This window comes from Haliotis rubra, unplaced genomic scaffold (genome assembly GCF_003918875.1).
Source record: "Haliotis rubra isolate DU_JTF1 unplaced genomic scaffold, ASM391887v1 Scf222, whole genome shotgun sequence".
Classification (NCBI taxonomy): Eukaryota; Metazoa; Mollusca; class Gastropoda; order Lepetellida; family Haliotidae; genus Haliotis; species Haliotis rubra.
This window is the reverse complement of record NW_025766248.1, coordinates 486526-499496: the sequence shown is the minus strand read 5'-3', so window position 1 is coordinate 499496 and position 12971 is coordinate 486526. Positions and strand designations below refer to the sequence as shown.

Genomic DNA, 12971 nt, shown 5'->3' with positions numbered 1-12971 from the left:
TACATCTAATTACACACAATAAACATCCAATCCACAAGAGTAACAGTGAAACGAAATCTCCCTCTATTTCAAGACCCTAACAAAATTTGTGTAGTTAAATTAGTAACCAAAATACCTGTAATATATGGGACAGGTTCAAATTGGATGTCGAATAAACTCACAGTTCATGTCAAAAATAACCTTTGAAATCAGCATGCGTTTCTCCAAACTTTTATTTATTTTAGACATTTATTTTCCTTTTTTCTTCATCACACACTTGTGTGCTTTTTAACTTCACCCTAAGCAAGTACCTGTCTTCGTGTGTCTTCGTCAGGTCGGACCGCGATCCAACTGGTTCAGGGTTGGTGGCCTGGCTACCAGAGCTTGCGCTTTGAAGAAACGCGGAAACAAACATCAGTATCAAGTCTATACATTTTGTCAAGGTTCATTTTAAAGCAATAATCCCTTTGATGTTGTCTACACATACTACTCAACAATTACTAAGGACCACAGAAGATGACTGTCCTTCAGTAACCCATGCTTGTCGTAAGAGGCGACTAACGGGATCGGGTGGTCAGGCTCGCTGGCTTGGTTGACACATGTCATCGGTTCCCAATTGCGCAGGTCGATGCTCATGCTGTTGATCACTGGAGTGTCTGGTCCAGTCTCGATTATTTACAGACCGCCGCCATATAGCTGAGTGCGGCGTAAAACTAAACCCACTCACTCACTCACTTTGGTCCTTAACAAATATTGAGTAGTATATACTGAAATTTATTAACTTTCTGATAAGTTGGCTTTGTGAGCCAGAAATGTCAGTGTCAATTTGATTTGTTGTAACAGAAATGCAGCGTGAGACCTTCGTTTACTACCACAAATGGTTATGTTTTAGAATAAGCAGAAACTGTCCCCTTACAATTAGGCAAGGACTCGTACCGGCAAAATGAGTTCATCTCCGTTCTGAAGACTTTCGGCTGCATATCTGTCTTAAAATCCTCCGGTAGTTACTACATAAATCATATACCACTTGGATTTTGTTAGGGACAATCGGATATGTCATTCGATTTAAACATCCACTTGACATTATGAGAATCTGTTGTCCTGTTAAGATCCGGGTTAGAATTTGTCTTCAGTAACCCATGCTTGTCGTAAGAGGCGACTAACAGGATCGGGTGGTCAGGCTTGCTGACGTGGTTGACACATGTCATCGTATCCCTATTACTAGATCGATGCTCATGCTAATGATCACTGGATTGTCTAGTCTAGACTCAATTATTTACAGACTGCCGCATTAACCAACGATGAGAATCAGCATCGTGTATCATGGAAACACAAAAACACAAACTCTATCCCAATATAGCATGTTATTCTATAACTAAATTACCTCACATAGTGTCGGAGAGAAGTTCATTTTCAAAATTAGTCTTAATGAAGACAGGGCACTTACGAGTCATAGAACACCAGCTCATTGCCCGGGGTGGTGGGTGGTGCCAGTTGTCTTGCACTGAAACCACATGCCACATGTTGTGGAAAACTGTTCAGAGCACACCAGATTGTTATCCCACAGTGAGGATTTAATGGACATTAGCTTCTATGAACTTTGTCACTAATACAATGACCTTCTTTTGGTGTTTCCTGAACTCCGGACTTTGGCGTTTGGATTTAAAAACAACAAAAACAACAACACTATAATGTCCCCCAAAATGCTTGAAAACATTCACACTTTAAAAGGAGATTTTCAGGCACAAAACATGTATATATAATGCAAGGTGTTTTGGTAAAAATTATTGAGACTAGTAGCTCTAATTAAACAATTATCTGGTTTTAAAATTCGAGCTGAAAAGGTATCTATCTTCCATACAAAGTCCAGGCGCCAACCAGAATATCGAATGGTCGGTTCTATTGTCTTAGGGTAGAACCCAGCTTGAGCAGCTTGATAAGGTTCTAAAGAATGTCCATGAAATTTGTCGGTGTCACGTCCGTCGTTTCTTTGATTTGAATATTGTCAGTGGCTGACCCACCCCAGGGTGTCCGCCATATTGAGCCTATGACTGACCTGTCTGCGGCCTTCATGGCGAGGAGAGACTCCCTGTAGAAGGCCTGGATCTCCTGCTGGTTCAGGACGGGGAGTTCCGGGGAGCTTGGAGGCTCGGGGGACTCGCTGAAATTGGGGGAGCATTGTGACGTCAGATTCTGATGAAAGTAATGGTCTCTTATCTGTTAGCAACGAGGTTTTGTATATCAAGTACATGTATTACAAGACATGCCGGATGATGATGGCGATGGTAACTCAAAGGGTTCCAGTTTCCTTTTCAAGTCGAATTTTTCTTAAGGTTACTACAAACTTACTAAAGAAATCGTTACTTCCAACCCCCAAACTGAGCTAAACTCCATGTAGAACCACAAAAAAAAACACCAAAAGAACAAACCGTCCCTCCAACTGACCACGACCTTTCCTCCGCCCTTCAAACAGACCCCTTCTCGCTCCAACCACTCCTCTCACAGACCATGACGCTCTACCTTTCAAACAGACCACATGTACAGCTATCCTCCACGCAACCCTATCACAGACCACGAAACTTAACCAACCTTTCAAACAGACCACAACTAAACTCCATCCACTCCTCACAGACCACGACCGTCCACATACCCCTAAAAAGACATCACAACTCACCTGTCTCAGACCACGACCCCTCTACCACCCTTCAAACAGACCACAACTCCACCTACCCCTGTTTCTCTGGGAGTGGCTCCGACGTACTGGCTCCTCCGCTGTGGGTGTCCTCTGGGGAGCTGGGTGTCTCCACTTGGGGTAGCCCTGTCCCCGAGTAGTTTATTCTACAAAATGGATTTGAGAAGTTAGGTTGATGGGGCCAGATCCATTAAGTGTTCGGAGCACTCCGTCATTCGCAAGTCTGTGATGAACTATATAGTGACGAGAGCTCGTGACGTTACGAACACTTTGTGGATCCCTTCCCGCCTGTTTGAGACTTTAAAAAAAACCCGCCATGACAAAATGACGTGTAAAAGGGAATGTTATATTTATGCCACTCAAAGAAGTTAAGGGACACCCTATTCTTTTATATTGCTTTAGTTGATCTGTCACGGTTGTCAAAAACGTCATAAGTAGTGTATATACTTACATACATAATGTGACATATGAAAAAGTTAATGCAGAAATATATTTATGAGAACGTTTGATATGCAAAAATGAAAATAACACATCTAACCGCATGAAATAGAGTTGAGATTTACAGTCACATCGGCAATATTTCAGCCATATCGTGACTAAAACAAGTTTTGAATTCACCATAAATACAAATTATGAAAAATCTGCCAACGAAGGACATTAAAAACAACTAGAATATCACAGGTATGAATATAAAACAGTATGTAAATCTAAACTATGTTAGCTACAGAAGAGAATACAATATACCAACAGGCTATAGATCGCCAACAACTGAAGGTAGATCACCATACTGGAGACCATGGGGACTTACAGTACATTTGCTTCCTGCATGGACCCTAGCTGGATTTACACCATCCCTTCAGCTGTTAGGAAGTTTAGACAATCTAGCCATGAATTAAAATAACACAAATTCTACGATTAAAGACAGTAGTATGTTTAAATGTAATTAAAATGTTTTGGGACGCATAAAATGAATAATATTTTAGGCCTTAAACGACCTTGCCAAGTATTCATTGACCTAAAAATGTAATTCAAAGAAAAGCCAAAACATGAAACTCAAATAGTTCTCTTTGTACCAGTGCCTATGTTTTCAAATAATATACTGTCGCTCGTTCTGGCATTGCTTGCATTTCCCGTCTTTTAATAACAGACTCGTAACCTAAAACAGATCGCCACATTCTACTTCTCTTACTATTTATGCCACTTGCGTTTCAAATAAATATAGTATGTATTATGAAATGTCAAAGGGAGTGATAATTGCAGTAGTTCACGGCGCATTTAAGGTTAAATATCTGCACTCGCATTAATTTCAAGACAAAATGTTTCATGTATACTCAGCTAAAGAAGTTAAGGACCACCCCAATATTCAATATTTAAGTTTTATATGGATCATAATATGAACGATCAAATACTTCAATATTGAAAATTACCTTAACCTTTTTTTGTTCGTGAGTGAGTGAGTATGGTTTTACGCCGCTTTTAGCAATATTTCAGAAATGGGCTTCACACATTGTACCCTTGTAGGGAAGCGAACCCGGGTCTTCGGCGTGACGAGCGAACGCTTTAACCCTTTTTGGTTGAGTATGTTTAGTATTTCTGTGCCAGAAAGACATTTAATTCCTTATCCAGCCCTTAACATGTGAACATACCAGGATGTGAAAGTATCCCTACCTCCTGATGCCGATGACCCTCCGGGTGTTGCCACGCCCATCCCTCGTAGGGGGTGGGGATCCTTCCAGTCTGTGGGTGAAACAATGTCAAGTCTAAATCAGGCCCTATGTTATTATGTAAATGTCATCAGTTTGTTTACATGTTGTATTCTGTATCCAGTGGACATAATACACAACCTACAAGTATCCAATCACGTGACGAATACAACGTAAAGACAAACACGTTCTCCAACTGGCGTCTTCATTTCAGTATGTACAATTGTATTTTGAGTATATACAATATTCTTGTTTTATACATATCGGATATCAAACAATGCATTTGGATACATAAACAAGAACGTAAATACATAAAATGGGAAAGTAGTTATCTGATCTGGGTAAACGTATTGTATACTTACAAATCTACTTATAGGAACTTATACACTGTACGAGGGCAGAAATAGTCGGCCTAACTATATTCTCAAAAACCAATGTTAGTAAAGCTTCCATTTTGATTTGAAGGAATCAAAGCCAGAATTTCACATATGTCGGTCATGTGGTTACCGAGATATTAGTCATCACAACACATTGGGGTATAATATTTCTTTAAAATTTGCATAAAGTGAAAAACTATCTGTCATTTGGTACCTCTGGGATAATGGTATGCCATCAGATAATATCATATGAAATATGTTCAGTATAGTATTGGATGACTTCCCGTCATAATCAACATTCAAAGATTTGGATTACTTGTTTTAGTATTTAGACGGGGCTGTTTTTTAAGGACACCCCCATTTTAAATCTTTCAAAAACATTGTGTCCAGATATTCAGGCTGGCACTGTTTACAATATATTGAGAGCTGACACTTGTGTGACCATTCAGTTTGAACCCTTGGCATCATGTATAATAAGTGAAAACATTAGAATATATTATGTCCTTATGATGACTCATCTGAAAGGGGTTGGGTAGTGTCTCCAAAACAAGCTCTTTCAGTAAACATCATGGTGGGGAGTCACTTTAACAAGCGATTGTTGTTTCAAATTGCATTTTTATGCACTTTAATATCTCTCTTTGATTCTAGAGGACTTCTGCCTATCTCAAACACACAAAATGTTTCTTGCATATTTTGTTTCCTGAAGTTTGTGATGCATTTATTGCAGATTTTTCGTTTTTTGAGGGGTACCAAGATAAAGAGTCAAACAAAATGGGGATCGTGAGGCTGGAACATGGCAAAAGCAATTTGCTTGAGATTGACAGATGCTATGTAGCAAAATAAAACAAAAAAACAGCTGCATTTGTATAATTTTCTAGGTGAGGCCGACTACCTTTGGGACGCCCCTCGCAGGGTTGTGAAGTTTTCATTTGATCAGTAATAAGTTGGATCTGTCAGGTAACAAGGAGGTACACGAGCAGTGCTGTGGGTCTGAAGGATATGTAACACTTCTTAATATGTTTGGTTCCAAGGAAAGTTTACCAAACAGAGGGACCAGGGTCCCGATCCACAGAACGTTCGTAAACCTATGATAACATTCGTAAGCTTATGATAAACTATAGAATCATGCCAGGTCGTAACGTTACGAACGCTTTGTGGATCTCCACCCAGCAGAGTTCCATGCTGATCAACAGGCCATAGCAGCCGTATCTGTGTTTTTTGTTAAAAAGTAGTCATTGTTCACAGATGCTACAAATAAAAAAGTTAAAAAACATACCCGTTATCCATTACGTGGAATCCAATTCCTCTTCGGCGTAGTGAATCTTTGCTGTAAACAACTTTACTCTCCGAGCGCTGATGTCTGCGTGGAGAAGAAAAGGCTGTGAGCCTTCTGTGACGTCACAACTGTGTAATGCGTCACGGCGTTTGTGATGACGTCATAGTGTTGTAAATGTCACATACAACTTTATTCGGGTCTTCGCGACTTGCATTTGGCTGCCTCCTACTCTAAGAGTGGCCTAACGAGTCACTTGGGTGAAGTGGATTTAAAAAATGAGGGAGTTGTAGTGTTCAAATAATCATATAAATCAAATAAAACATTTACTGTATTTTTTATATTTGTGCGTACAAAATTAGTATTTTTAAATGTTGAACAGATGTTATTCAAGAAGGCCAGGCTTCATGACCTATAGATATCAAGGCTGATGGTGCTCTGCAAGGGAAACTACTCTTAAATCAACGTAGTCGAAATATTATCAAGGGAGGTCATTCAGAACTGTTTCATCAACATATGAACAAAACATGAGACTGGTTTTCGTGGCCTGGACTCAAATCATCCCAGTCCGATTCGATGCAGCTTCAATGTAAGCAGTATTGATATTTCTTGAGCTAGATCATCGAGATCATATAAACAATGGTATGTAGATCAAGACAGCTCTTCTCTAGTGGATCTAGACTGTTCCTGTGCCATTGGCCCGAGCCATAGCTGTGGCCACATCACAGGTGTTATGTGCCAGATAGCTAACTACAAGTCTCTTGGTGTTACTGCCATTGGCCCGAGCCATAGCTGTGGCCACATCACAGGTGTTATGTGCCAGATAGCTAACTACAAGTCTCTTGGTGTTACTGCCATTGGCCCGAGCCATAGCTGTGGCCACATCACAGGTGTTATGTGCCAGATAGCTAACTACAAGTCTCTTGGTGTTACTGCCATCCTTGACAGGTGATGTCCAGATAGCTAACTAAAACTTCCATAGATGTGTCTGTATCACTTCCCCAAACCGGGCATCTTTCAAGAGGTAAACAAATATTAAGGGAGTGAGTGAGTGGGTTTAGTTTTACGGTGCACTCAGCAATATTCACTGACTATCGACGGCTCCAGGTTCGTCATCACTCATCAGATCGTGCTGACTTTGTTGTGCTGCTGAGTGTGTGAGTGAGTGAGTGAGTTTAGTTTTAGGCCGCACTGAGCAATATTCTAGCTATATGGCGGCGGTCTGTAAATAATCGAGTCTGGACCAGACAATCCAGAGATCAGCAGCATGAGCATCGATCTGCTATTTTAAGGGAACTCAGCAAGATAACATTGTGGTTCAAGGGTACGACACAGGAGTATCACTAAAGGTGTTCATTTCAATCTCCACAATCCCTTGCGATCACCCCTACCACCAGTCCAAAACTTGGTTGATTCATTAACTGGTGTAAGGCTGGATCTGTTTCTTCTGATAGTTGACCTACCACACTCAGAGTCTGAAGTATTGACAAAGTTTGCCATGTTTCCAAAACGGAGTGTGTTGTCATAACAAGCGAACCATTTTCAATGATGATAGACTTACATCTTTCCTTGACCGATACCTCAACAACGGTCCCTCAAGTATTCCATCGGATCTCAGGGATTCACAAAAAGTCAACCTACAAACTGTCATTATGACTTATGAAGAAAGTATGGAGCTTGAGAAATCCACCCAGAAACAATCATCTGTTTCCAATTGGTGAAAAGTCGGAAAATCCAGATCGACTGCATATGTTGGTCCTAAAATTATAAAGAAAAATAGAGGTAATTTGAAATGTATGTTTTTCCTTTTTAGTTTGTTTAAAACAACACCACGTCCATGTGTTTAAAACACCATCCAACTATCTCTAACATGTAAACAGGAATCATCCTGATCGAATTGCATCACTAAATACTCTCTTATTTTCAGGAGTTGAGAACCATCATCAGATCTTGAAAGAAGATCCCAACAGCACCAATGAGACATGGTCTTGCAAGCCTTCCCACTGCAGGCCAAGTTTATGCTGATGTGAGAACGAGAACATTCTAGCTTGATTATCAAAATTTTATAAGTCTCATAATGCATAATATGAAGTATCATAGTGTGAGATAGGATAGGTTCCTGAAAATTTACAATTTTAAATTCTTTTTCTAAACTGACATATTGAAATTTCACCAAGTTCACAAGATCAAAGTTAATACGAATAATAATTATGCTTTGTTTCTTCTTTCCAGATGCAAGATACACCAGTGAATATGTTCCAGTATGGTGTTGTGAACAGCCCTTTCTATACCTGGTTGGGAGATTCACTGGACAGGAAATATGTTAGACGTCATTGACACACAATCTTTTTACATTACTCGTTAGTCATGATCACATAAATGGCAACAATTTCAGTTGGATCAATTCGTAATTTATCAGAGGTTGTCTTCCCTTACTACAGTATATTATCTTTCCTATACATGACATTCTTCAGATTCCCAGGGGCGGTGGGGTAGCCTAGTTGTTAAAGCGTTCGTTCGTCACGCCGAAGACCCGGGTTCGATTCTCCACATGAGTGCAATGTGCGAAGCCCATTTCTGGTGTCCCCCGCCGTGATATTGCTGCAATATTGCAAAAAGCGGCGTAAAACCCAACTCACTCACTCAGATTCCCAACTAATTCTTTTCAAATAGGATCAAATTTTCTTTTTTCAGCAATTTTGAATTTAACAACAAATATGCTATGTCTAAAACTATGCCATTATGAAAGACATTTCCATCAATAAGTGAGTGAGTTTAGTTTTACGTCGCACGCAGCAATATTCCAGCTATATGGCGGCGGTCTGTAAATAATCGAGTCTGGACCAGACAATCCAGTGATCAACAGCATGAGCATCGATCAAGTCAGAGAGCCTGACCACACGATCCCGTTAGTCGCCTCGAACGACAAGCATGGGTTACTGAAGGCACATTCGAACCCGGACCATCACGGGTTCCATCATTAAGCTACACCCATCAATGTAATACTGCTGTCTATTATCTCATACTCTACTGATTATTTACACAGCACAACAGTACCAAACAAATTCATTTACATTCAGTTCTGTCATTTTGTTGTTCTCGTGGGGCAGGGTTTTATTCAAACTCGGGATGATATTAAACGAATGAAAGGGTATCAGCTACTCAGTGTTACATGAATGAAATGTTGCTGAAACTGCTATTACAAAACACCAGATATATCCACATTTGATGTTCAGGACAAAGAGCTGTATTGTGCTGAATAATGTGTATCTCATATGGCTATAAGGACCTTTCTAAACAGAGTGAGTTTACTACAGTCCATAGCTGATTGACTGAACCTGATATTGATAAGGGGACTGTGCCATTGAGTAAATAATGCTCTTTTTTCTCCTTTGATATTGCCTTTCAATGTGGACCAATCGATCACAAGAAATGAGTATTTATTGACACACTGTTTCCTTCAAATAGCTGCCCAATAAGAAACCACAGTCACCATGATGCCATCCCCGGACTCAAGCAATTCCAAAAGTCCACTTAGTTCACTGTCAGACATACAACCTGAGAACATGGCAGATACAAATGTTATGAGGGTCAGTACCCACCAAGCCTTCCATGAATTACTACTCTTGTATGGTCCGTTTGACTTCATTTGAGACCGATGAATCGCTCACTAACACAAAATCTAATAAATGCAACAAAATCAGGTGTGCGAGGTGTACGTGTGAAATTGAAATTTCACTGCACACGCTTGTTGATTACCTGGCTGTTCTACCAGCAAGTGGTCCCCCCTCGTAAGAAATAGCGAAAAGTGACAACAAAATAATGATCGTTTATTAAACAACTTTTTATTCGGGTGTCCAAAATTATGAGACAAATTGTCAGAGTTGGTCTGTCGATTTCACGTGACTGTGCAAAGTTTGATTTTGTTGCATTTATTAGATTTTGTGTTTGTGACCAATTCATCGGAAGTCAAACGGACTTTAGTTAGAATTACGGGATTGGGTGGAGAGGCTCGCTGCCTGGGGTTACACATGTCATTGTATAACAATTTAACACAAAAAACAACAAACTAATCTTGTAAAGAGAAACCATTCGTGAACCTAAATAGACTGAGGAGGGTCTCTCAGTGTATATTTCCTGCAGTCTATGATGACTCGAGTTCTGGGGTACAACACTTTGTAACTTCGGCATATTTTCCAGAACTACATCAGGAGAAGGGCCAAATGTTCATGATACCCAAAATAGAGATAATTGCACCAATTAAAATCCCGTCTACTTGCAGCAGAGACATGACAATTGTGCCTAACAGATAAATCTACTTCACTTGAACCTAGCTAAATTTTGACAAGAAACTTGAACAAGACATCAAATAATGGAATAAAATGAGAATGTATAATCCCAAATAAAACATGTTACATTGACAACTTTCAAATTGACATTGTGTATTCAGAGTGAGAATGGTTTGGTTAGGCAAGACTATCCTTTGCAATACACACCCCTCATGTTAAGATGCTGTAGGTTTGGTGAGATAAAAATATAATTATGTAATTCTTACAATGTTTGACATGATGGAAATCTTGTAAAATGTTCAATCAATTTATCATCCTACATGGATTTAAGAACTCCAAACTTTTAAAACAATCAAAGAAACTTCGGACTCTAGGTTAAACATTGGATGGTCTGGAGTCAGTGACGTCACTACATTATGACGTCACGTGATTGTCTCACCCACATTCGTGAAGACTGGTCGTGTGTTGTTTTAGAGCTCACAGATATTTGTTTAAAATGGGCTGCAAACAAACCAAGGTTATACCTTTCAAGCAGACATCTGCCGAGGAGGCTCTGACGGGCAAGATCAACTGTCCTCATGAGCTGTACTACGCCAAGTGTCAGGTGACACGGCCCACACCCCGTCTGTCAGGGGCGGAGATTCTTCAACAGCTACAAGATGAGGGCTTGGTCCCCGACCGTCAGTCCAGCGGAGGAGTGGCCTTCTCTGTCCCCGCCGTGGAGGGGTTGTTCCCCGTGGCAAAGCTCCCCGACGTCTGGAGCAAATCCCAGTGCGATGCTTCTACACAGCTGAGAGAAGGAGACAGAAGGCCGATCTATTTCGACTGGACAGGTATAGTCTTTAGGACGAAGAGTTTAAAAACGTAAACTGTCCTAGCAACTAAAGGTGCCTTTGTATTGATTTGATCTTGGTCTAATTTCATATTACCTATCTATTTCATACAGGTTGGTGGAGCAAGTCCAGAGGAAACAACTGGACAGGGAAATAAAACACAAAGCTGTCAAGGACGAGAAGAAACGTCGCCAGTTCCTGAAGAAAATGAGGGCGGAACATCAGCTCCAGATGAGGGAGGAGAAACTGAAGAAGGTGGAGGAAGAGCGGGCGGCGAAGAGGAAGAAGCCAGTCACAAAGTAGATCAGCCAGCTTGATAAACAGAGCGAGAGATGTTTGGATGTAGAGAACAGCTAGTGGTTGATGACAATATGTCAAGAACATTAACTAAAAACGAACAAACGATAAAGGGAACAAAATATATGCAGCAGGAAAAGCGATACATGAAGCCAGAAGAAGAAATAGATGTCAATACACTTCATAGCTTGCAGTGTTGATATTTTGAAAATATTTTAGTTTTTGCCTAATTGTGTATATCTATATACTGAGCGTAGGGAAATCACAAATGAATATTATGAAGAAAATATGTATTCATATAATTTACTAGTGGTGAGTATTTTATATATACCTTTAATTGTTGTATTCTGTAAGTTTATAATAAAATGGTTATTAGTTCATGGTTGTCTGTCTATAATCTTGTTTCTTAATACTGACATTTATTGTTTTAAGGTGTATCGTACATATGCTAAACATCCCTTACAACAGAGTAAATAATGTTTTGTGTGAGATGTAAGTGGCGAGTGAGTCAGGTTTTACGCCGCTTTTACCAATACCCCAGCAACAACACGACAGGGGACATCAGAATTGTACTTTACACATTGTACTCATGTGGAAATATAACCCAGGTTTTATACACGTATTTGAACTTAGAGTGAACTCTCTTGGCCGTTCGTATCTAACGTTGGTCTTCTCGCCCAACAGCCGCAGGCAATTCTAGATTTTTTCTTAGGATCAAAATATTGTTCTTCCGGAGTTTACTATAGAGCCAGAGACCATACGTTGATATATGGTATCTGCTAGAACCTTCCATACTGGTCCACATGATCATGTGATTGTACATCACATGGAAAACATTACTCTTTGGCTTTTTATTGACTGTACAAAAGGGATACGAATTTAGTCATTGACTTGTTTTGATCAAAGACGGGTTTGCAAGTATAACGTACAGATGTCTAACACTTGCTTTTTTATTTTTCACCTTTGATACCCATTTCACGATCCCTACACCACTCGCTTGAACGGTGTACACAAACAGAATCTGACAATCGCTACTGAGCAAGACATGTATGCACTGAGCTGATAAATGAAAAATCTGTAACCAGTTTCAGCTGATCATTCTTTGTCTAAATAAAATGGATTTTGATTCTGAAGCCAAACGGTTCGACCTGTGATATAATTGAATCTGTTTCCAAGTATGTTACACAATAAGTGAAAAACAAAGTTATACTGTATAATTTTTATACTATTGATAATTTTATATAATTGTTTTCGCATGCCCGCTTTCTTGCAGGTTGAACCCGTGAAGATCCGGATTAGAATTGATTTTCAGCAACCCATGCTTGTCGTAAGAGGCGACTAACGGGATCGGGTGGTCAGGCTCCCTGACTTGGTTGACACATGTCATCGGTTCCCAATTGCGTACATCGATGCTCATGCTGTTGATCACTGGATTGTCTGGTCCAGATTTGATTATTTACAGACCGCTGCCATATAGCTGTAATATTGCTGAGAGCGGCGTAAAACAACAAACCAACTAACCAACTCT

General features: G+C 40.0%; 2 protein-coding genes across 2 annotated transcripts; one reads left to right on the top strand and one right to left on the bottom strand.

Moving 5' to 3' along the window:
• Window positions 1-1422: 1422 nt before the first annotated feature.
• LOC124277517 lies at window positions 1423-6038 on the bottom strand. Its single transcript, XM_046713227.1, has 5 exons — window positions 6028-6038; window positions 4340-4408; window positions 2710-2817; window positions 2036-2140; window positions 1423-1483 (listed from the first exon to the last, which is right to left on the bottom strand). Exons 1-5 carry the CDS (start codon window positions 6036-6038, stop codon window positions 1423-1425), a joined length of 354 nt encoding a protein of 117 aa, XP_046569183.1.
• A 4771-nt stretch (window positions 6039-10809) lies between these two features.
• Window positions 10810-11701, top strand: LOC124277516. The gene is made up of 3 exons (XM_046713226.1): window positions 10810-10912; window positions 10999-11146; window positions 11260-11701. Exons 1-3 carry the CDS (start codon window positions 10810-10812, stop codon window positions 11447-11449), a joined length of 441 nt encoding a protein of 146 aa, XP_046569182.1. The 3' UTR covers window positions 11450-11701.
• The last annotated feature ends 1270 nt before the right edge of the window (window positions 11702-12971 follow it).

Coding starts and splice junctions, on each gene's coding strand:
- LOC124277516 (XM_046713226.1), top strand. CDS start 10,810: ATGGGCTGCAAACAAACCAAGGTTATACCTTTCAAGCAGACATCTGCC. Junction 10,913..10,998: donor TGAGCTGTACTACGCCAAGT/GTCAGGTGACAC, acceptor CCCGACCGTCAG/TCCAGCGGAGGAGTGGCCTT. Junction 11,147..11,259: donor GATCTATTTCGACTGGACAG/GTATAGTCTTTA, acceptor TATTTCATACAG/GTTGGTGGAGCAAGTCCAGA.
- LOC124277517 (XM_046713227.1), bottom strand. Junction 2,818..4,339: donor AGGGTCATCGGCATCAGGAG/GTAGGGATACTT, acceptor TCCATTTTGTAG/AATAAACTACTCGGGGACAG. Junction 1,484..2,035: donor GCCATGAAGGCCGCAGACAG/GTCAGTCATAGG, acceptor ATGTGGTTTCAG/TGCAAGACAACTGGCACCAC.